Source organism: Rhinopithecus bieti, unplaced genomic scaffold (genome assembly GCF_001698545.2).
Source record: "Rhinopithecus bieti isolate Rb0 unplaced genomic scaffold, ASM169854v2 scaffold_5002, whole genome shotgun sequence".
Lineage (NCBI taxonomy): Eukaryota > Metazoa > Chordata > Mammalia > Primates > Cercopithecidae > Rhinopithecus > Rhinopithecus bieti.
The window spans coordinates 2,109,614-2,134,719 of NW_016804830.1; the positions used below are offsets into that span (position 1 = coordinate 2,109,614).

General features: G+C 39.8%; 2 protein-coding genes across 3 annotated transcripts in view; one reads left to right on the forward strand and one right to left on the reverse strand.

The window, feature by feature from the left end:
* Positions 1 to 2,407: 2,407 nt before the first annotated feature.
* ZNF540 (zinc finger protein 540) lies at positions 2,408 to 22,308 on the reverse strand. Of its 2 annotated transcripts, none has more exons than XM_017870572.1 (5): positions 21,983 to 22,308; positions 18,358 to 18,438; positions 17,075 to 17,201; positions 15,725 to 15,823; positions 2,408 to 5,294 (listed from the first exon to the last, which is right to left on the reverse strand). In XM_017870572.1, the coding sequence occupies exons 2-5, from the start codon at positions 18,364 to 18,366 to the stop codon at positions 3,544 to 3,546; spliced, it is 1,986 nt and encodes a 661-aa protein (XP_017726061.1). In that variant the 5' UTR covers positions 18,367 to 18,438; positions 21,983 to 22,308; the 3' UTR covers positions 2,408 to 3,543. The 2 variants fall into 2 exon arrangements, with proteins under 2 accessions (XP_017726061.1, XP_017726062.1); XM_017870573.1 differs by having other exon boundaries at positions 2,696 to 5,294; positions 15,725 to 15,820.
* The window catches only part of ZNF571 (zinc finger protein 571), a 35,934-nt gene continuing 32,798 nt past the window's right edge, over positions 21,971 to 25,106 (forward strand). The window contains 1 exon segment of the mRNA XM_017870574.1: positions 21,971 to 22,059. The gene's annotated coding sequence lies outside the window, so the exon portion shown is untranslated.

Consider the following 25,106-nt stretch of genomic DNA (forward strand, 5'->3'; position numbering starts at 1 on the left):
ATATATATTATATATAATATATTTATATATTAGCCACACACACACACACACATATATATATATGAGATAATGAATTGATGAGAATAGGACTGGAGCTATTCTCTTTTTCCATAATTTAAGCTGCATATGTATAGAACCAGAATATTCCAGTGTCTGCACATTTCATATATATTTACTGAAAAATTATATCATTTTGCTGACATTTTATTTAGCATTTTGATTTTTCTCTTTAATTAGAACGCATTTAAATTTTGGTTTTTAGTAACTATTCTCTCTAGTTTTATCATTTGGATTATGTCAGCTATGTATCATGAGCTGGGAAAATTCTGGTAAGAATTATGCTTGAAGTTTTTATCAAACTAAAACAGATTGTGCTAGCAGACTGTTGTTCTAGCTTGTTCTATAGCTTAAGCTGAATTTAAGTTTTCCATTTATTTACTAGTTCACTCAAGCATGATTATGTTATGTGAATTTTGGTGAAGTACATTTTCTAGAAAATACTTCATTAGCTCTGGAATTTTATATACATTGAAATGATAGTACTTTCTTATAATTTAAAAAGATGACATCAATTATCTCTGGTAATGTCCTTTTAAATTCACGACGCTTTTAACTGTCATCTTTTTTTTTTTACTGGATTTGGAAAATTGAATAAGTCTATAATCTGCTTATTCTTATTACTTAATTTCTAATTTTAATTGCATTAATTAGTTCCTTCTTTTAGCATCTGCTTTATTTGGTACCTCTTTTTGTTTCTTGAGTTGAATGCTTATTTTTTTCTCGAGTTTTATCAAGTGCCTGCTATGCAAAAGGCATCACAGTAGTGTTGAGGATACAGAGAACAAAATGTTCTATCCCCAAATCGTGGTTTTCTGTATGCATTAAGGGATGTTAATTTACCACTGTGCAGAGCCTTGGTCACATCCTACAGATTTCAATATGTAGGCATTTCAATATCATTGCTTTCTGTTAAATCAATATTTAACTTTTGATTTCCAGTTTAATCCATGACTTGTATTATACATGTAGATGACTGTACATTTGCAAAAGGAGGTGCAAATTATCACCCAATTACTTACTAATTGCAAAGAAAATAACATACCTTTACAATGGAGAGATCTGGCAGTCACTACCTTAACCAGTGATGAAATGTAGCATCACTAATAAAAGAACAACCTGCCATTATATGCCTCCTGTGTGTACAGAATGTATTATACCTAGGAAGTGTTCTTCCTAAAAATGTTTGACCAGAAGCAAATCAAGCTGCTATTTAAGTTTCAGTTTGGAGACAGAGGAAAAAGAGGAACAACATTATGCAGAAATAAAATAGACAAACCCAGAATCCAGGATATTCTAAGACAACTGATAAAGATGAGGGGCTGTTCAGTTTAAAAGTGACAGAACAGGCCGGGCACAGTGGCTCACACAAGTAATCCCAGCACTTTGGGAGGCCAAGGTGGGTGGATCATAAGGTCAAGAGATTGAGACCATCCTGGCCAACATGGTGAAACCCCATCTCTACTAAAAATACAAAAATTAGCTGGATGCGGTAGTATGCACCTGTAGTCTCAGCTACTTTGGAGGCTGAGGCAAGATCATTGCTTGAACCCAGGAGGTGGAGGTTGCAGTGAGCCGAGATCACGCCACTGCATTCCAGCCTGGTGACAGAGTGAGCAAGAGTCCGAAAGTCCCTTGCAAAAAAAAAAAAACAAAGTGACAGAACCACCAAAATGTTACAATGTGTGATCCTGAGAGTAAATCCTTCTTAAATATCTATGAAATATATTCTTGGAACAATTATGGAAATTTGAACATGAAATGGATATTGTAGGATTCCATGGAATTGTTAATTTTTAGGGTGTGATTTTAGTACTTTGGTTATATGTATGACCATTACTTTTAGGAGATACAAACTGATTTAGGGGCAAAATGATATGATGTTTATAACTTAACTCTCAAATGGAATAGCAAAAAAATTTTATAGAAAACCAAAGCAAAGTATACATTTTCAAATCTAGGTGTAGGGTAAAATGGGTATTCATTATAGAATGCATTCTATGTTTCTGTGTCTCAGGGCATTTTCATAATAAAATTAGGAAAAAATTTCTAAATACACAGCTTTCTTTTTTCAATTTTTTTTTTTTTTTTTTTTTTTTTGAGACAAAGTCTCACTCTTGTCCCCCAGGCTAGAGTGCAGTGGCATGATCTCAGCTCACTGCAACCTCCACCTCCCGGATTCAAGTGATTCTCTTAGCTCAGCCTCCCGAGTAGCTGCGATTACAGGTGCCTGCCACCACGCCTGGCTAATTTTTGTATTTTTAGTAGAGATGGGGTTTCTCTATGTTGGCCAGGCTGGTCTCGAACTCCTGACCTCAGGTAATCTGCCTGCCTCGGCCTCCTAAAGTGCTGGGATTACAGGCGTGAGCCATGGCACCCGGCCAGACAGCTTTCTTTTTTCTATCCATTTAATTTCTATATTATTGTGGGTAAATCCCCTCACACCTCTCTCTGATGCTTCAAAAGCTATATTCTAAGGTCCTCCCACTCACTACATCCTTAGGGTTTCTCTTCATCTTTAATTTTCTGGTAGAACTTAAGCATTGAGGTCTGAATTCAGATGTTTACATTTTCTTTATATTCTAATGGAGTGCCTTCGTTATTCTGGGCTGCATAACTAAACACCATAGACTCAGTGGCTTATAAACAACTGAAATTTATTTCTCACAGTTTTGGAGGCTGCAAGTCCAAGGTCAGGGTGCCAACATGCTTGGGTTCGGGGAAAGGCCCTCCCTCTTTGGCACTGTAGACTGCTGACTTCCTGCTGCATCCTCATGCGGTTGAAAGAGCTAGCTGGCTCTTTGGCTTCCTCTAATAAAGGCAGCAATCCCATTCATGAAGGCTGCACCCTCATGACCTGATTTCCTCCTAAAGGCCCTACCTTCAAATACCATCACCTTGTGATTCGTGTTTCAATATAGGAATCGTTACGGGAACACAAACATTCAGCCCATAACACAGATTTTATCAAAGCAGTACTTCATGAAATATACATGATGAGTGACTTTTCCAAATTTGTCATCTCCACTGTGTCTTCCTGTTAAGAAATCTACTAATAATAATGTTGATGATAATAAAAACAGTAATATCCAATATTAAGCCAAAGTAACATGGGCCAGATAGTTGTTGCTGTATTATACATGTTGGAAACAATTAACCACACTTTTAGGTGTGTTTCATTTTACAGCTGAGGTACCAAGAAGCAAATATTTTGTCTAATATCACACAGATAGTAGAGTAGTGGAAAGGCAATGATGATAAGTATATGCTGTTGCTAGAACACTTTTCCACAATTGTTACATTAACAGCTTTATTTTCTAGTGTGAATTTTCCTAAATTTAATGAGAACTAAGAGATATTTAAGACTCATACATTTATTAAGTTAATATGTCTAAAAAAAGATCAACACATTGTCAGAACTTCTTTCTGGCCATAAATATTTTGCTATTCTATAAATAGAGCATGACATGGAAACCCTTTCTTATATTAAATTACATTATGAGTTTTCTGATGTTGATAAAGATGTGAATATTGTCTAAAGGCCTTTCTACATACCTTACACTCATAGGGTTTCTCACCAGTGTGAATTCTCTGATGTTCAGTAAGGTGTGAATTAAGTCTAAAGGCCTTCCCACATTGTTTACACTCATAGGGTTTCTCACCAGTATGAATTCTTTGATGTATTCTAAGGTCGACACTACGACTAAAGGCCTTCCCACATTCTTTACATTTGTATGGTTTTACACCCGTATGAATTTTCTGATGTTCAGTGAACTGTCCACGCCGACTAAAGGACTTCCCACATTCTTTACAGTCATAGGGTTTTAAACCAGAATGAATTTTCAGATGTTCTTTAAGATTCCCTCTACGAATAAAGGCCTTTCCACATTCTTTACATTTATAGGGCTTTTCGCCAGTGTGAATTCTCTGGTGTTCAGTAAGGTAGAAACCAAATCTAAAGGTCTTCCCACATCGAACACATTTGTAGGGCTTCACATCAGTATGAATTTTCTTATGTAGACTAATTTGAGAGCGCACTCTAAATGTCTTCCCACATTCCTTACATTCATAGGGCTTCACACCAGTGTGAAGTCTCTGATGTTCAGTAAGGACTGAACGAAGCATAAAGGCTTTCCCACATTCCTTACATTCATATGGTTTCTCTCCAGTATGAATTCTAGAATGTACTCTGAGGTCACCACTATAACTAAAAGCTTTCTCACACACCTTACATTCAAAAGGTTTTATACCAGTATGAATTGTTTTATGCCGATTAAGCTGTCCACGCATGTTAAATGATTTCCCACACTCCTTACATTCATAAGGTTTCTTACCTGCATGAGTTCTTCTGTGTTCAGTAAGGTAAAAACTAAGTCCAAAGGTCTTTCCACATTCCTTACATTCGTAGGGTTTTACACCAGTATGAATTTTCTGATGACGGGTAAGTTGTCCACCTACACTAAAAGCTTTCCCACACTCCTTACATTCATAGGGTTTCTTACCTGTATGAATTCTCTCATGTTCTTTAAGGTAGAAAACAAGTTGAAAAACTTTTCCACATTCTTTACATTCATAAGATTTCTCACCAGTATGAATTCTTTTATGTTGAGTAAGTTCTAATCTACTAAAAAAGCCCTTATCACATTTCTTACACATATAGGGTTTTTTACCAGTGTGAATTTTCTGATGTCGATTAAGTTGTGAGTAAAGAATAAAGGTCTTCCCACATTCTTGACATTCATAAGGTTTCTCACCAGTATGAAATCTCTGATGCAGAGTAAGTTGATAGCTATGACTAAAAACTTTCCCACATTTCTCACATTTACAGGATTTTTCACCAGTATGAATTTTCTGATGGAGAGTAAGCTGGCAGACATTATTCAAGGTACTCCCACGTTCTTTACAATCATGTTTCACATCAGAATCTATTTTCCCATGTTGAACCAAGTTTGAGTCACAACTTTTCTCACTATTATGAATTCTCTGATTCAGAGTAAAAGAGGGATGTTTTCTACCAGTTGACATTTTTTTAGAGACAATTTTCTTTTGACTGATAGATCTTTCTTCAAGTCCCTGCTGACCCTCAAACTCACTTTTGCTCTGCCACTCATTTCTCAAAATGGATCCTTTCAGACGAAGAGTTTTACTTTTTTCTATTATACTCCCTTTGGATAAACTGATTTCATGAATGTCCTTTTCTGAAGATAATTTCTTGGTCTTATGCCTGGATAACAAACCTGAAAGAAAACATAAAAGTAAACAAAAATTATTTTCCTGTAGCCAGCATAACATAAAGTTTATATTTTCAAAATAGGAAACAAAGTGAAAACAGTTCTTACTGGAAGTCAATGGCTTAAAGAATATTTCAATAAAGTTATGTAATTTGAAATTAGGCAACATGAGCTTTGAAAATGAGAGATTATAGCTGGGCGTGGTGGCTCAAGCCTGTAATCCCAGCACTTTGGAAGGCTGAGGCAGGTGGATCATCTGAGGTCAGGAGTTCAAGACTAGCCTGACCAACATGGTGAAACCCCATCTCCACTAAAAAAATACAAAATTAGCCAATCATTGTGGCAGGCGCCTGTAATCCCAGCTACTTGGGAGGCTGAGGCAGGAGAATTACTTGAACCTGGGAGGCGGAGGTTGCAGTAAGCTGAGATCGTGCCATTGCACTCCAGCCTGGGCTACAAGAGCTAAACTCCATCTCAAAAAAAAAGAGAGAGAGAGATTATATAAGATTGTGGTGGGGAGACCATCCTGGCTAACACAGTGAAACCCCGTCTCTACTAAAAATACAAAAAAAACTAGCCGGGCGAGGTGGCGGGCGCCTGTAGTCCCAGCTACTCGGGAGGCTGAGGCAGGAGAATGGTGTAAACCCGGGAGGCGGAGCTTGCAGTGAGCTGAGATCTGGCCACTGCACTCCAGTCCGGGCGACAGAGCGAGACTCCACCTCAAAAAAAAAAAAAAAAAAAAAAAGATTGTGGTGATATGGCAAATAGTTTATTTACATCAATGGTTCTAAAATTTTATTGTGGATGAGAATCATCTGGGAATTTATCACAAATACTGCTATTTACTTACCACACAAGTCAAGTGAACCAAATCTATAGGAGTAATTTGGTATCTGAATTTTTAATAACTCCACTAGATGATTCTGATATAGATCAAAGTTGGAGAATCTCCACTTAACAATTTTAACAGTTTTTCTTTACTCTTAGAATAAAATCCAAACATGTTACCATATAATATAATATGGTCTTTGGTTACCTAAAGCCCTCTTTCAAAGACATTGTCCTCCTTACCCCCTCTTATTATGACATTTGCTTCTATTCAGCTCCTTGATTGTGTCATAGCATTTCCCATTTCATATAGTTTTCTATGGGATTTTTCATCTCCTAAAAATAATCTGTCCTGGGCTCGTGAAAGGCCAACTCCTTCTCATTCTTAATGGTTGGTTAAATATCTCTTACACAGAAAGGCTTGCCCTACTGACTGTAAGGCAGTCTATGTCCTTTATTCTCAATTCTAGCACCATGTTTCATTTCTTCATTTCACAATTTTCAAATGCATATCCACTGATTTTTCTTTTTGCTCTTTTGTTGCTTTTCTGATCCCGAAACCTTCCCAAAGGAAGATGTAATCCTTATTTCATTCAACAGTGAATAACTACCCACTAGCGTATAGCAGGCATTAAACAATTGACTGTACAATAAATTAATCATTGTCTTAAAGGAAATTATGATGATGAATGACAGATAAGCCACGTATAGGACAACTGAATATCAGGACAATCACTTAATTTTTATATTTTTGTTAACAATTACAAACTAGCTCTAATCTCTCTCACCTTATTACAGTGATTAAATGCACTCTTTCCTAGCTTACTTCCTTTACAGATCAGAACAAAAGTAACTCCAAGGTAGCTCAACCAAATGTATAAAATGAAAAAGCCCTTGTTTTGCCTACTCATCCTTTAAATGGCTATCCAATTAAACAGAGATGTTTCCAACCCTGTTGTTCACTGCCTCCTGTGCAAAGAGACGTGTGTTTTCACAGCTGAGTTTTACTACTATTCAGCCACCTACTGGATGCTCACTGTACTGTTTTCTTCTTTTTTTTTTTTTTTTTTTTGAGATGAAGTCTCACTCTGTCGCCCAGGATGGAGTGCAATGGCATGATCTCGTCTCACTGTAACCTGTGTCTCCCAGGTTCAAGCGATTCTCCTGCCTCAGCCTCCTAAGTAGCTGGGATTACAGGTGCATGCTGCCAAACCCAGCTAATTTTTGTATTTTTAGTACAGATGGGGTTTCACTGTGTTGGCCAGGCTGGTCTCGAACTCCTGACCCCAGGTGATCCACCTGCCTCGGCCTCCCAAAGAGCTGGGATTCCAGGCATGAGCTACCATGCCTGGCCACTCTACTTTTTTTTTTTCCCTGAGACAGAGTCTCGCACTGCCACCCGGGCTGGAGTGCAGTGGCACCATCTCGGCTCACTGCAACCTCCGCCTCCCAGGTTCAAGTGATTCTCCTTGCCTCAGCCTCCCAAGTAGCTGGGATTACAGGCACCCACCACCACGCCCGGCTAATTTTTTGGTATTTTTAGTAGAGACGGGGTTTCACTATATTGGCCAGGATGGTCTCGAACCCCTGACCCAGTGATCTGCTCACCTCGGCCTCCCAAAGTGCTGGGATTACAGGCATTAGCCACCACGCCCGGCCCACTGTACTTTCTTTATAACCTTTCTCAGAGGATATCTCTTCTGTTCCCTTACATCTAAAACCAACCATTCCTATACTTGATAGAGAAGTATTTAAATGATTTTTTTAGATATTGTAACAGGTATGTGCCATGTTGAATGGTTTCTGGAAAAAATGAACTAAGAAACTCAACAATTTTAGGGAGAACACAGTAACTGAATAGTATGAGGTGATGGCTGGGAGACTAGAAGTGTCAAGGAATCTTATTAACACAGATAAATTAAATGAAAGCTGGAGGGTGGCAATCTAAATAAGACAAGAGCCTAAAAAATCTAAATACTGGCCAGGTGCAGTGGCTCACGCTTGTAATCCCAGCACTTTGGGAGGCCAAGGTGGGTGGATCACCTGAGGTTAGGAGTATTTTCTCTTCAAGTAGATAGATCATAACCTGCTGGGGTTTTATTAGAGCCTAATGACATAGAGGAAAGAAAATACCCAGCTCAGCCCTCTAAGCCATCCCATCACACCTAGCGATGGGGAAAAAACTGGAAGCACTGGTTAAGTTCCGTCCAGTGGCACAGGTGCATCAAAAGACTGAGACCTAATTCTGGGACTAGGGAACACTCTTCTCGTTACACCTTATCACTACATTCCTAAAGGCCTATTTACTATGTTTCCCTTTACCCAGTACGTCATGTTTACCTTCCAGCAAAAAATTAGAAGGAAAACTAAAAGGCAAGAAACAGTTTGATGAGACTAAACAAGCATCAGAATTAGAATCAGATATGGCAGGAATGCTGGAATTACCAGACCAGGAATTTTAAAAGACTATAAGAAATGTGTTAAGGGCTTTAACAGAAAAAATAGACAACATCCAGATGGATAATGAAAACAGAGAGATGAATATTCTAAGAAAGAATAAAAAAGAAATGCTAAAGATCAAAAACACTGTAATAGAAATGCCTTTGATGTGCTCATCAGTAAACTGGACACAGCCTGAGGAGTCTCTGCACTTGAGGATGTGACAAGAGAAACTTCCAACACTGAAAAGAAAGAGAAAAAAATACTGAAAGAAACAGAACAGATATCCAAGAACTCTGGGGTTAAGTATAAAAGGTGTAAATACACATGATGAAAATACCAGAAGGAGGAAAAAGAGAGAAAGGAAAAGAAGCAATAAATGAAGCAACAATGAATGAGAATTTCTCCAAATTAATGTCAGACACTAAACCAGAGATCAGGAATCTCAGAGAACTGCAAATTAAAACAACGAGATACCACTTCACACCTGTTAGAATGGCCAAAATCTAAAACACTGGCAACACCAAATGCTGACAAGGATGTGGAGCAATAGGAACTCTCATTCATTGCCGGGGGAATGCAAAAATATTATAGCCACTTTGGAGAACATTTTGGCAGTTTCCTACAAAACTAAACATATTCTTATCATACTACTCAGCAATCATATTCCTTGGTGTTTACCCAAATAAAATGAAAGCTTATGTTCATACAAAAACCTGCACACAAATGCATATAGCAGCTTTATTCAAAACTTCCAATACTTAAAAAACAACCAAGATGTCCTTTAGTAAGTGAATGGATAAGCTGTGGTACATCCAGAGAATGGACTATTATTAAGTGCTAAAAGAATAAGCCATCACAAAAAGATGTTGAGGAAACTTAAATGCATGTTACTAAGTGAAAGACACCAATCTTAGAAGGCTACATACTATATGATCCAACTACATGACAGTCTGAAAAAGGCAAAACTATGGAGACAGTAAAGGCTCAGTGGTTTCTAAGTGTTAGGGTGGAATGAGGGATGACTAGGCCAAACAGAAATTTTAGAGCAGTGAAACTACTCTGTATGATACTACAGTTGTGGATACATGTCATTATATATTTTTCAAAGTGAACAGAATTTATAACACCAAGAGTGAACCTTAATACAGACTGTGGACTTTGGGTGATAATGATGTGTCAATGTAGGTTTATCAACTGTACCAAATGTACCACTGTAATATGGAATGTTGGTAGTTGGGGAGGGTGTGTATGTTTGAGGACAGAAAGTATATAGGAGCTCTGTAGTTTCTGCGAAATTTTCCTGTAAGCCTGATTCTTTTTTTTTTTTTGGAGATGGAGTCTCGCTCTGTCGCCCGGGCTGGAGTGCAGTGGCCGGATCTCAGCTCACTGCAAGCTCCGCCTCCCGGGTTTACGCCATTCTCCTGCCTCAGCCTCCCAAGTAGCTGGGACTACAGGTGCCCGCCACCTTGCCCGGCTAGTTTTTTGTATTTTTTAGTAGAGACGGGGTTTCATCATGTTAGCCAGGATGGTCTCGATCTCCTGACCTCATGATCCGCCTGTCTCAGCCTCCCAAAGTGCTGGGATTACAGGCTTGAGCCACCGCGCCCGGCCAAACCTGATTTTAAAAATAAAGTTTGTTAATTAATAGAAAGTTACTCCAGGGCCGGGCGCGGTGGCTCAGATTCAAAAGACTGTACATTGCATGATCCCATTCATATGAAATGTTCAGAAAAGGAAAATTGACAAAAATGGAAGGTAGGTCAGTAGATGCCTAAAGCTGGAGGTGGAAGAAGGGATTAACTGCAAAGGGGCATAAGGAAACATTTGGGGATGATGGAAATATTCTAAAACTGGATTGCCATGATGGCTGCCTAACTATAAATTGACTAAAAGTCACCAAATGTGCACTTACAGTGAGTACATTTTATGTTATGTAAATTATACCTCAATAAAATTGCTAAAAAATTTAATGNGCTTGAGCCACCGCGCCCGGCCAAACCTGATTTTAAAAATAAAGTTTGTTAATTAATAGAAAGTTACTCCAGGGCCGGGCGCGGTGGCTCAGATTCAAAAGACTGTACATTGCATGATCCCATTCATATGAAATGTTCAGAAAAGGAAAATTGACAAAATGGAAGGTAGGTCAGTAGATGCCTAAAGCTGGAGGTGGAAGAAGGGATTAACTGCAAAGGGGCATAAGGAAACATTTGGGGATGATGGAAATATTCTAAAACTGGATTGCCATGATGGCTGCCTAACTATAAATTGACTAAAAGTCACCAAATGTGCACTTACAGTGAGTACATTTTATGTTATGTAAATTATACCTCAATAAAATTGCTAAAAAATTTAATGGATAAAAATTCTAAACAGACACTTTTTACTAAAGGAAATAAAGGAATGGCAAATAAACGAAAATATGTTCAACATTAGTCATTAGTTGAATGCAAATTAAAATCACAATGAGATATACCTACATATCCACTAAAATGACTAAGATTAAAATGACTGACAATACCACAGGCTGGCAAGAATGTGGAGCTATTGGACATCTACTGGGAATGCCAAAAAATATAGCCACTTTGGACAGTTTCTTCCTTTCTTTTTTTTTTTTTTTGGAGACAGAGTTTCGCTCTTGTTGCCCAGGCTGGAGTGCAGTGACACGATCTTGGCTCACTGCAACCTCCGCCTTCCAGTTTCAAGTGATTCTCCTGCCTCAGCCTCCTGGGTAGCTGGGATTACAGGCATGCGCCACCACGCCCAGCTAATTTTTGTATTTTTAGTAGAGACGGGGTTTCCCCATGTTGGCCAGGCTGGTCTCGAACTCCTGACCTCATGATCTACCCGCCTTGGCCTCCCAAAGTGCTGGGATTACAGGCATGAGCCACCACACCCAGCCCAGTTTTTTTTTTTTTTTTTTTTATAAAATTTTTTTAAGGGTGTTCAACCATCTTTACTTTTTTTTTTTTTTTTTTTGAATAAAGTTTTACAGGTGTGTACCACCATCCTAGCTAATTTTGTATTTTTAGTAGAGACAGGTTTGCCATGTTGCGCAGGCTGGTCTAGAACTCCTGGGCTCAAGCGATCTGCCTGCTTTAGCCTCCCAAAAAAGTGCTGGGATTACAGGCATGAGCCACTGTGCTTGGTCCAGTTTCTTATATACACTTATATAATCCATGAATCCCACCCTCAGGTATTTTACCCAAGGTAACAAAGCATACATTCAAACAAAGACTTGTAAACAAGCACTCATAATAGCTTTACTAATACTCGTGAAAGACTAGAAACAATTTAGATGTTCATAAACTGTTAACAAGTAGATACGAAATACTATTCAGCAAGAAAAAGGAATTAACTACTGAGACTTCTAACTACTTGGATGAATCTCATAGAAGTGGAAGAAGTATGACACAAAATACTGCATACTCTGATTTATTTGATAGGAAATTGTAGAAAAGACACAATTAGGGAAAGAAGGCAACTTAGTTTCCTGTCACGGGCTGTGCTGAAAATGGGGGAAGGGTACTGACTGTAAAGAAACATAATAGAAAGTGTTGACATGGTGGACATATTCTAGATCTTGACTGAAGTGGTGATGATTTTACAAGACCCATGTGTTTGTCCAAAATAACTAAACAGATACAATTAATGAATTTTATTGTATATAAATCATATCTCAATAAAGCTGATTTGAAAAAAAATAGTAAGGCTATTTTCCAAAGCTCTATGTAATGCTCTAAACAAAATAACCTGTACATTCCAGAATAAAAAATTTTAAGGAAACTGTTAATTTCCTGTATTGACCACAGAAGAAAAAAAGCCTAAGCAAATGAAATTCCATTGTGAAACACCTATCCTTGCAATTTCATAGACGTCTATAAAAGTTTTATAGAACAGATAATTTTAAAGTTAGTTTAGCTACTCAAGAAAAGAGCAAAAAGAAAAGTTATCTTATCCTTTATATAAAATCATGATAAGCAAAACAACTAAGCAGAATTAAGAATTTTAGAGGTAAACATTTTTAAGGAAGAATGAAAAACTATCATGATTTGCAAATGATCTGATTATATACAACCCAAGAATTTCAACTAAAAAAAAACTGCAAAGAAAATACAAATCAGAATTTGGCTTGATATAGAAGAATCAATATACTGTATAGAACTTAATAGCCTTTTCTTCATATTTTAAAAAATACATTTTTTTACATTGATAGATAAAATTGTATGTATTTACTCTGTACAACATATTTTGAAGAATATATACATTGTGAAATGACTAAATCTGGTATACAGTAAATAATAAATGTTAACTGTTACTAACTCCTGATTAATAGAAAATAAAAAGTGAACAAGCTAGTGAGAGGCAGGTAAACTGAACACCAGTATTCAAAATATATTTACATCTTTCACTTCAAATATAACTCTCCCTTCCCTCCTGCCAATTCTTAGCTGATGATCTCCCTTATTCCTCTAATAAAAATGAAGCATTGAAAAGAAATACATAATACCACATCAATCAACCCACCTATATCCATTGTCGTATCTATAGTTCTCTAAATTTTTCTTGTGCACTGGATCCTGCCTCCTTGTCCTCCAATTTCCATAATTATCCTTCCCTCCACTACAATTTTTCCCCTTTCTATAGAATCATTTTCATCTTAAAAATCTCACATCTTGAAATAGACTCCTGGCCAGGCACGGTGGCTCACGCCTGTAATCCCAGCACTTTGGGAGGCCAAGATGGGTGGATCACCTGAGGTCAGGAGTTCAAGACCAGCCTAGCCAACATGGTGAGACCCCATTTCTACTAAAAATACAAAAATTAGCCAGGTGTGGTGGCAGGCGCTTGTAATACCAGCTACTCGGGAGGCTGAGGCAGGGGAATTGCTTGAACCCGGGAGATGCAGGTTGCAGTGAGCCGAGATCGCGCCACTGCACTGCAGCCTGGGAGACAAGAGCAAAATTCCATCTCAAAAAAAAATAATAATAAAGAAAAGACTCCTTACATCCCATATCCTCTTCTAGCTACTAACCCCTTATCTAGTTCCCTCCTAACAGAATTCCCATTAGAAAAGTTTTCTATCTCACTGGCATCACTACCTCACCTCCCATTTTATTTCAGTCACATCTGGCAGGCTTTTTTCACCTCCGACTCCACGGAAACCTTGTCCTCTTAACACAAGGTCACCACCAGCTTCTTTCCTGCCATATCCTATAGGCAATTTACACTTCAGTGGACCTCACAGATAACTACTCCCTTCCACTTGAAACATTTTCTTTTGGTTTTGAGGCGGAGTCTCGCTCTGTCGCCCAGACTGGAGTGCAGTGGCACCATCTCGGTTCCCTGCAAGCTCCGCCTCCCAGGTTCAAGCCATTCTCCTGCCTCAGCCTCCCGAGTAGCTGGGACTACAGGCGCCTGCCACCACGCCCGGCTAATTTTTTTGTATTTTAGTAGAGATGGGGTTTCACCGTGTTAGCCAGGATTGTCTTGATCTCCTGACCTCGTGATCCACCCACCTCGGCCTCCCAAAGTGCTGGGATTACAGGCTTGAGCCATCGCGCCCGGCCAAAACATTTTCTTCATTTGACTTTTTTGGTACCACTCTCCAGGCCTACTTGTTCTCAATCTACTTGCTGCCTCCTCTTCCTTCTCTAAATAGAGTGTCCCAGGCCTCAGTCTTTTTCTCATCTGGCTCCCTTCATTCTATGAAACTCATTTGCTAAAGGCAGGGAATCAGCAAACTTTCTGTAAAGGACCAGACAGTCGATATCTTATGCATTGCCAGCCATATGACTTCTGTCTCAACTACTCAACTCTGCCATAGACAATACATTAAATAATTAAGTGTGGCTACGTTTCAATAAAACTTTATTTACAAAAATAGGTAGTAGGTCAGATCAGCCCTAAATGATCTCATTCAGTCAGTTCATTGGCTGGACACCCAAGTTAATATAACTTGTCCTACCATCTCTCTGACTGTTCAACATCTCAATTTTGATAACAAGTAGGCATTTTAAATATATATACCTAAATCAGGACTCTATTTCCATCTTCCAAGCTATCTTTCCCATATGTCCATCTCAGCAAATTATATACACTTAGCTGCTGGTTCACCTATGATTTCTTGTTCACTCATACCCCATGGCATGTCTGTTAGCTCTACTTTCAAATTATAAGATGAATACAGCATGTTCTCACCACCCCTCACCACTACCATCCCAATCCAAGCTACTATCACTGCTAATCTAGACTTCTGAAATAGCCTGATAACTGATCTTTCTACTTCCAATCTTGCCCCTGTTTAGTATATTCTTCACAGAGCATCTACAGCAATCGTTTAAAACATATTTTTGATTATGGCTTTCAATCACTCTTGGAAAAGAAAAATCCAAATTTTTTACTATGATAAACAGAACCAGATCTGGCCCCTGCTCAGCTCTAAATTCATATTTAGTTACTCTTCCCCACTCTGAATCTGCTCTGAGCTTCTTCAAGTTCTTCAAACACACAAAACTCACTTCTCCACTGTGCTTGGAATTATTTTCTTCCAGATATTCACATAGCCTAAGCCTATACTGTACATCTCTGCACATATATTCACTCTTCGAAGAGCCTTCCCTGGGCAACCCACCTAAATTAAACCTGCTCAAACTATCTCCTTACCCTTCATAGGTTCCTTTCATAGCATGCATCATTATTTAATATTATATATTCATTTGTTTACAGTTTACTATGTATCTCCCCTACTACAATGTTAATTCCATTAGTGTGGGGAGGTTTTGGCTTTATTCACCAAGGTACTGATATATGCTGAATATGTGAAAGACTGAACTTTTAGACATTAGAAACAAGCACACATATCAATGGAGAAAAGATAGGAAGCAACTGATTGCACTGGGAAAGCGCATTCTCTTTACTGAAATGGAGAGTAATATGGGTGGAAACAAAAACAAAGACAGGTGGTAAGTAGGAGCCAAGATGAGGTTCTCTTGATAGTTCATGCTAAGATGATCTGTTTTCTTCACTGTCTTAGGCCTTTTCTCCAAAGGCCTGAGGCCTCTGAGAGGAACTACCTACACAGCATGCAAAGCCTATGTATGCTCCCTCACCAGCTGGCCGCGACTGGCAATGAGGGCTTCCATCTGCCTGATGAACTCTCAACTCACCTGGGTACTGTGTTCCTGTCACATCCCTCACCGCCACGCAGGGCTCTTTCCCTTGCTCCAATAAGGTAATCACATCTGGCTTTGAGCCAGAATATCCTGCTTCCAAGAAAGAAATACAAGAATATATAGAAGTAAAACATTGCACGTTCAGAAACATTTTGAGACTTGGTTAAATTCATATGGATCAACGTGATTTCGATAAAGACTTCAGAAAAAACTGACAGGATTAAAGAATGTTCAACTTAGTGTAACCTCAGGATCTCAGAGAATAAAGAAACTTGATGGGCAGGGGAATTAAAATTCATCCAGGAGAATTTTAATTCATTTTAGAATTAAAACTCATACAGACTGGGTCTATTGAGAGGCAGTAGTTATTGAGGGCACAGACTCTGAAGCCAGACTATGTGGGTCCAAATTCTACTCTGCTACCTACTGACTAATGATTGTAAACAAACCGGTTAAATTCTTTGGGCCTTGGTTTTTTCATCTATAAAATGAAAGCAAAAGTAGTACCTTTTCTTTTCTTTTTTTCTTTTGTATCTCATAGCTAATACTTAGAATGGTGCCTGGTATACAATAAGCACTCTATTAGCTATTATTATTTTTGTTGTTAATTTACTTAGAGCAAAACAAGAAGCTTCCTAAGATATTTCTAGGTTCTTGCTAACATATTCATTTAAAGTTAGATGCTAAGTTAATAAATTTTATTTTACTCTAACTAATTTCAACTTTTATTTTAGATACAGGGCCAAATGTGCAGGTTTGTTACCTGGGGATATTGTGTGATGCTGAAGTTTGAGGTACGTGTGATCCCACCACCCAGGTACTGAGCATAATGTCCAATAGGTAAAACTTTCAATCACAAATCAGTAAGAGAAAATGTTTGTTTTAGGAAGTAGAATGCATTCACTTTAATTTTAAGTCAATTTTATTGGTCTGAACCATGGCATGTAAATTGTAGACCCTGGGTGGGGCTGTTATCCTCGCAGGTGTGTTACCAAATAACAGAGCATCCGTAGCAATTCTGAGCTCAAGTGCAATGTGAAACCTGATTTCATTGGCATTGGCTTTGGAGTAAATGCCCCAAAATTCAAATCCAGTCTCTTAACTATTAAGGGAGAAGCAACTACAAGAATGGATTAAGGAACATTTCGGGAGGCTCAGGGAAGTATGGTGAAAATGAAAGCATTTAGTGGAAGTGCCATTCACAAACCATCAAAGTTCAGTCCAGTCCTTGAGGAAGAGAGAAGAAATTCAGCTAGTTTCTTAATAATATCTCCTAAATTTGTGGAAGAGAAAGCTACTATTTCAGAAAACAGAGTCTACATTATTTGGCATAGGTGACCTTACCCAGTGAGACCAAGTTACTATAATTCTCCAACATCACATCTCTGTACAATTTCCTCTGAGTAGTGTCCAGGCACTCCCATTCCTTCTGAGAGAAGTCTATAGCCACATCCCTGAACGTCACCAATGCCTGAAACCATAAACCAACATATTACTGGTGAAATTGCAGAACAAGTATTTTAAAAAGAAGCAAAGGAGATAAAAGGTTTCATTGCAGCAAGGGGTACTATACTAAACTCTAGGCTGGGGCTGAAAGCTTATGATAAAGACAGAAGAAAGGAACCAGGTGTTCTAAAGTAGAGTCATGTCATTTTCTTGAAGAATCCAGCCAATGTATGCAAAATTTCCTGTATATTATGGGGTTCTTTACTCAAAACATTTCTGGAAACAAATAAGTGTTTCCCAATTCAATTAAACAGTGGATACAAGCAAATAAACTATATTTCTACCTCAAAATTCTCAATAAATTATTACTTAATAATAAATACTTTAAGAAAACCACTTAATAAATAACTTAAAGAAAAAAGAATACTATATCCTCTTTTTCCTTTATCTATCTATCTATTGATCAATTGATTGATCAATCGATATGGGGATCTCGCTCTGTTGCCCAGGATGGAGTACAGTGGTGAACTCAGAAGTTCAAGGCCATAGTACCTCACTGCAAATCTGGGAGAATACAATTATCTAATATTTATGTATCTGGATGATTTTTTTATAAGCACTACACACCTTCTTTGTTCTTGAGATTAAGAATACTGATGTAATGAACCAGAATCATACTGATGTCAAGACTAGCACATTCGGTTTAACCACAAAATGCATCTTACTATGGGTTTTCACCTCTGAGAGTCTCAGGAAAGATCCCCTGACCTCTCTATAAGCAGGCCCCAACCACATACTGAAACTGAGGCCAATCAATATTAAACTGCGTTTTATCTACAGACACAGGATCTGTGGAAAACTGCAGTGCTTTCCTATGTGTAGTCAAATGAGTCCATTCTTGGTTTCATTATACCTCAGATCCGACAAAGAATGGTGAAGTACCTCCATCTAGGAACTTCATGTCTGTCTATCCCTGCTCTAGATAGAGACTGAGTACCCTGAATTATCTGGTCAATGTGCACATGGATACTGGTTAGAAAAGAGAGGGGGCACAAGGGAGGAGCTTGGGAATATGGGGATTAAGAAAAAATTATGTTAGGAAGTGTCAGCATAAAGAGCGAAAATGTTCACATGATCTTGAAAAACAAAAGAATCTAAAGGAAAGAGAAACTGTAACTTACATGGGCCATGGTTTTAGACTCACAAGAACTGCTCAGTCTTCCACAGGATTATTCTGCTGGAGAAGCAAAGTTCTGAGAAGCCTGAGTTAGAGAAGAAAAAAATGAGGCAATGAGACTAGGTTTGCCTCAGAGGTAAAAACATGATATAAATTAATAATCTTGTATTTTCCAATGTTGCTTCTAAACACTTCCCCTACACTTCCCTCACCTCCCTCCGACACACTCTTACCACACCAAGGGAACCTGGCTGTACGAGGATGGACACAGTGCAGAGGTTCTCCTGCATTAGAACACACAACTAATATTTCAGCAGGAGAGTTCTGGGCCAATCCCCACTATGAGGACACTATCCCCACTATCAGTACTGATCTAGGCCCAAAGCTGGGATGTTCCGAACTGCCCAGAGTAGATTCTCTTCCCTCAATTCTCACCATCCAAAGGGGACAGACCACATTGTCCAAAGCAGACTGCCTTCATGGCCTTAGGAGCTTCTTGGGAAACAGACTAGGAGTTTGCAACCTGTGGCCCATGGGCCAGATCTGGCCCGCCCACATGTTTTTGTAAATAAAGTTGGAATAGAACACAGCTGTGCTCATTTGTTTACTTCTGACTATGGCTACTTTCAGAAAGCTACAATAGCCAAGTTGAATAGTTGCAACAGAGACTGTATGGGCCACACAACCTAAAATACTTCCTATTTGACCCTCTATAAAAACCATTTGCTGGCCGGGCATGGTGGCTCACATCTATAATCCCAGCACTTTGGGAGGCCGAGGCAGGCGGATCACCTGAGGTCGGGAGTTCAAGACCAGCCTGACCAACATGGAGAAACCCTGTCTCTAGTAAAAATACAAAATTAGCTGGGTGTGGTGGTACACGCCTGTAATCCCAGCTACTCAGGCGGCTGAGGCAGGAGAATCGCTTGAATCTGGGAGGCGGAGGCTGTGGTGAGCTGTGATCGTCCCATTGTATTCCAGCCTGCGCAACAAGAGCGAGACTCCGTCTAAAAAAAAAAAAAAAACAAAAAACAGTTGCTGATTCCTGGCATAGACAATCCATGATGGCCTTTATCATTGCAAAATTATACTTGCACACTGGGATCCCTTTTCCTAGCCTGAACTAGAACTCCCACAATCCTCAGCGCTCACCACTCCCCATTTCCTTCAATCAGAAGAGTCCCCAGGGTCCCTGCAGGACATCATTCACCCTCCCTTCTCCCTCAGTACTCAAATTAGAGGGAGAAGTAAGTTTATGGCCCTGGAAGCAATTAAAAAAATCAACTTTTATGTGATACATACCTTATATATAGATATTTAATCCTTAGAACAGCTCTACAGTGTCATTATTATCTCCACTTCAACATCAGAAAAACAGAAACCTAAATCCACTGTTAATAAACAAGACATCTGAGTTCTGAATCCACAATTCTCCAACTACAAAGCCAGTTCTTTTTCAACTGTGCTCTTGTCACTGATACCCAGAATTTCTTATTATGCCTAATAAAACCCGAGCGTGAATAATGACTCGGGTTTAATGACTAAAAGCTATTAAATGTTGCTACTCATTAAGATAATATACGTTAAAGTGGCAAATAGCATTTTATATTTACAACACGGGAACATTGAAAAGACTGATAATAACATGTTGAACTGGAGTAAAATAGATGACCTCACACCATGTTATAATACTGGTGCCACCTTAAAGAGGGTAAATTAGAAATTATATTAGCAGGCCGGGCACGGTGGCTCAAGCCTGTAATCCCAGCACTTTGGGAGGCTGAGACAGGCGGATCACGAGGTCAGGAGATCGAGACCATTCTGGCGAACACGGTGAAACCCCATCTCTACCAAAAAAATACAAAAAACTAGCCGGGCTGAGGCAGGAGAATGGCATAAACCCAGGAGGCGGAGCTTGCAGTGAGCCGAGATCGCGCCACTGCACTCCAGCCTGGGCGACAGAGCGAGACTCTGTCTCAAAAAAAAAAAAAGAAAGAAAAAGAAATTATATTAGCAGAATTTAATAATGTGAGCCAGATGTTTCAGTAATCTCACTCCTATGACCCTATCTAAGGAAAATAATTATATATGTTCACTAGGATATATGCAGACAGGTGCAGATAGACTAATTTTAAAATGGAAAAAGCTAGATACAAACATAAATTAGACTTAAATAAAGAACAGGTTAAATAAATTCTACTGTATCCATATAATAGAAAATAAAGTAGCCATCAGAAATAATATAGATTGGGAGTCTGCAAACTTTTCCTGCAAAGAACCACATAATAAATATTTCAGGCTTTGTGGGCCAGCTGGAGGATACCTTGAACCCAGGAGTTTGAGACTGCAGTGAGCTATAACGGCCCCACTGCACTCCAGCCTGGGTGAGACAGTGAGACCCTGTCTCTTTAAAACAAACAAATACAGTATCTGCAAAGTGCAATCAAATGACGCACAATAAAATGAGGTGTGCCTACATTATCATTAATGTTGACACGAATATCTTCAAACAAGAGGGAAGAAAGTACATTTGTCTATAAAAGGGCAACACAACAGATCCTTGTGGTGATGGAAATGATCTGTCTTGACTATCAATGTCAACATCCTGGTTGTCATATTATACTACAGTCCTGCAAGATGTTATCATTGGAGAAGACTAAGTTGAGGATAACACACAATGTCTCTATTATTTCTTACAACCTCATATGAATCTGCAATCATCTCAAATTGAAAAAATAATTTAAAGAAATTTTAAGAATTTCATTTTCAAATATTTGCTAGATGAATTAAGTTTTTACCCCCTTCAAATCTTGAAGGCAAATTAATGCTCCAGGTTGTACTGTTCAATAGGAAGACTGCTAGCCATATATAGCTGTTTACATTTAGATTTATTAAAATTGAACACAATTTTACAAATTCGTTCTTCAGTCAAACCAGCCACATTTCAATTTCTCAGTAGCCATATGTAGCTAGTGGCTATTGTATTGGAGAGCACAGATATACAAAATGGAACCCAGTTTTGCAGAAATTTCTGTTAAAAAGCATTGTTCCAAAGTGTTACACGACTGACATCCTCACTTTACAGGTGAGAAAACTGAAGCCAGGAATCTGTATAACACAGCGCTGCACACATCGTGCTCATTCTCAGAATATTATGCTCACACACTTCTTCCCCCACATCCACTGCCACAAGTGAATTCTCAATGAATCATTCACTAAATTTATATAATTTCATAGGAATGTATTTTAAATTCATGACCATGCAAAGAAAAATCAATTTCTTACAGGATATAAGATACTCAGTCGCAGGCTGAATCTGATTAAACAGACATCACCCTCAAAGCTATAATGAAACCATTCCCAAGACCCTTCCGCACACAATCCTAATGCGCCAATAATAGCCTCTCTCACAGTCTCAAGCATAATCTGAAGCACATCACACAGGCATGGCCACTCTCCACTCTGCCCCCACAGAGGACACTCGGACATGGACACGCGAGCGCACAGACACAGACGCACACACATGGCCGTGAAGAATGCGTCACACTTGCGAACCCCGGTGAGCAGCAACCCGGTATCGTGGCCACTGCGTCACGACCAGAGCTGTCAGAGAGAAATCCAGACCTTACCTGACAGCCTTTTGCAGTTCTTCTAGCCCGGGACGACATTCACCTGAAGGCACCACGGCAAGATTCAACCTCTTTGTGTGAGATTCTCTGGAATTTCTGGGGCGTTACTTGAGTATAATGAAATAGGGTAGGCTCAGACCATAGTAGGGTAAGTCCCGCAGTTCGAGCAAGGGAGCCTCAGGGATCCCTCTGTTCTGGAGCGCTGGACCTGATCTTAGCCGCTGGGCCTGCGCAGACACGACCCGGCCGGTTTCCAGTTGTAGACTACGTTTCCCGAAGGCCCCTGTACACCTACGCTGTTACGTCTTGACGCACGGAGCCTGTCTGCGCAGGCCAGGTGAGTGGGCGGCCTCACCGGGAACCGCTCGCTGGTTTTGGTTTGGCGCATTGAAAAAGAAGCTCTTGTATGGTGCTGGGAATACCGGTGTCCTGACTTGGTGCTGACAGGAAAGGGACGGTGCTTTAGGCTGATTACTTATGGAAGTCTGCCTTGCGGATGCGGAGGGGTGTCGGCACCGTCACTTTGGTTCTGGGAGCGGCGGGGGCGTGGTGCTGCTGGTAGTGTTCCTTCGCTACGAATTTATGAGTGTACGCCTGGAGCCCCTGTCCTGGGATAAAATCGGCACCATCACTTTGGGATAGGGAGCCTAGAGAGAGAGGCGGTTGTTACTAGTAGTGTTCCTCCGCCCTGGACGTGTGCGTGTGCGCTTGTGCGGCCGCGGGGTGGGCTCTCCTGCCCCCTGGTAATGCTCTTAGCCCTTGGCCCCTCCCGTGCCGCAGTACTCCTAGTGTGACACACGGACAGCGTTACGCCAGCTGAGAATCGTGCGGTTACTGCTGCTGCAGTTCTTTGCAGAGTAAGAGGCTCTTTTTGAAGTTTCCCTGATGGTGAGGCTTTACCCCGGAAGTGTCTTAGGAAGAAGACCACTGTTAAAGAAGTCCCATTCTAGCTTGAGAGCGCTGTGGGGAAAACTAATCCTTTTCTAGAGGTTGGTGTGATCCTAAATTGTTTTGTCTGCTCCGAGAGCTCTGATGTTCTATGATTCTTTTTTCTTTTCTCTGTTCTGCGTTTTCCAAGAGAGGCACCCAGAGGAAAAGAGTATCGCACTTCTGAAAGTCTTGTGTGAAGTTCCTATTTTCTTTCTAACCTCAAATTTCTTCCTTTTCGAAACGTTTTCTACTTCCAGCAACATCTTCCTAAGGAAGAACCTGCCATTCTAGTGACTAGTCCTTAGGCACCCCATAAATGATGCTACGGGGATGGGATCATCAGCGTAGCTCTACTCCCTAGCCACACTACATTTCTCCTTTCCACCCAGTGATACAACACTCCTTTCTGGTCTTAAGTTTTTTTTGTTTTATTTTTGAGATGGAGTCTCGCTGTGTCGCCCAGGCTGGAGTGCAGTGGTGCGATCTTGGCTCACTGCAAGCTCCGCCTCCTGGGTTCACGCCATTCTCCTGCCTCAGCCTCCCGAGTACCTGGGACTACAGGCGCCCGCCACCATGCCCGGCTAATTTTTTTTATTTTTAGTAGAGACGGGGTTTCACCGTGTTAGCCAGGATGGTCTGGATCCCCTGACCTCGTGATCCGCCCGTCTCGGCCTCCCAAAGTGCTGGGATTACAGGCGGGAGCCACCGCGCCCGGCCTGGTCTAAGGTTTTGATGAAAAATAACTGTACTTTCTGGAGGGAAATTTGAAGACCTTTGCAATTTTAACTTTATTGTGGATATTTTCAAGCAGGATAGAGAATAATACGAACCCCAACATGTTCAACACCTAGCTGTAATTAAAAACATTTGTAAATACCTTTGTATCAGTCCTTCCCCCTTTTTTCCTGTAGTATTTCAAAGTCATATTTTATCCTCCTATAAGCATATATGACCAAAAAGACATTATATTTTAAAATAACCACGATGCTGTTATACTAACTTAAAAAACACAACAACAACAAGAAAAACTAACAATAGGCCGGGCGCGGTGGCTCAAGCCTGTAATCCCAGCACTTTGGGAGGCCGAGACGGGCGGATCACGAGGTCAGGAGATCGAGACCATCCTGGCTAACATGGTGAAACCCCGTCTCTACTAAAAAATACAAAAAACTAGCCGGGCGAGGTGGCGGGCGCCTGTAGTCCCAGCTACTCGGGAGGCTGAGGCAGGAGAATGGCGTAAACCCGGGAGGCAGAGCTTGCAGTGAGCTGAGATCCGGCCACTGCACTCCAGCCCAGGCGACAGAGCGAGACTCCGTCTCAAAACAAAACAAAACAAAACAAAAACAAAAACAAAACTAACAATAAGTTTAAAACAATAAGTTTGTTTCTTATGTTGGTGTAACAGCGTGGTGGTGATTTCGTAATATGGTATACCCCCATATTCAAATTTTCCCAATTATTTCAAACACATATTTTTATAATAGGTATGTTCAAATCTGGATCCAGATAGAGTCCACACATTGCATTTGGTGGCCAAACCTCTTAAACTTACTTAATTCATGACAGTTTCCCTCCTGTGTTTTGGTTTGTTTTAATTGGTGCTGTTGGTTTGTAGAAAAACTAGATCATCTGCCCCGTAGAATATTCTGTATACTGCATTTAGCTAATTGCTTCTTTGTACTGTCATATAATTTGTTTTCCGTTCCTTCATATTTCTGTAAACAGGCAGTTAGATCCAGAGGCTTGATTGGATTCGGATCAGGTTTTCCATAAATCACCTTTAATTCATAGTTGGTGCTGTTTATTTCCTATTACATCACATCATGAGGCCCTTACAGTCTGGTGTCCCACTTTCAGTGATGTCATATTGATGTGTTTAAATGCTGTCCATGTAATCCTTTCCTTTTTTTCACCTAAAGCATGCATTCTCAATGAGGGTGGAGGATATCACCTTCCAAGGGGTGAAACTTGGTTTTGAGAAAGAAGAGGACAAAAACTCTTAGGTATTACAATGATCTGTGGTCCTTCAAAGGGCCACAGTACATACACATATATACAGTATATCTATGGTAATAACATTTCATGAGAGTGGTGGCTTTTAAAGAAAAGTATCTAAAAAGGCTCCTAGGGATATGACCATGAAAAATTTTAGAAGGGTTAAGAAGCACTGACCTAAAGGTTATAACGCCCACAT

What these genes read in the sequence shown, in the direction of transcription:
- ZNF540 (XM_017870572.1), bottom strand. An exon ending in TAGTAACTTGGTCTCACTGG is followed by an intron (nt 15,824 to 17,074) that starts GTAAGGTCACCT and finishes CTTTCTTGGAAG; the next exon opens with CAGGATATTCTGGCTCAAAG. An exon ending in GACAGGAACACAGTACCCAG is followed by an intron (nt 5,295 to 15,724) that starts GTGAGTTGAGAG and finishes GTTTTCTTTCAG; the next exon opens with GTTTGTTATCCAGGCATAAG.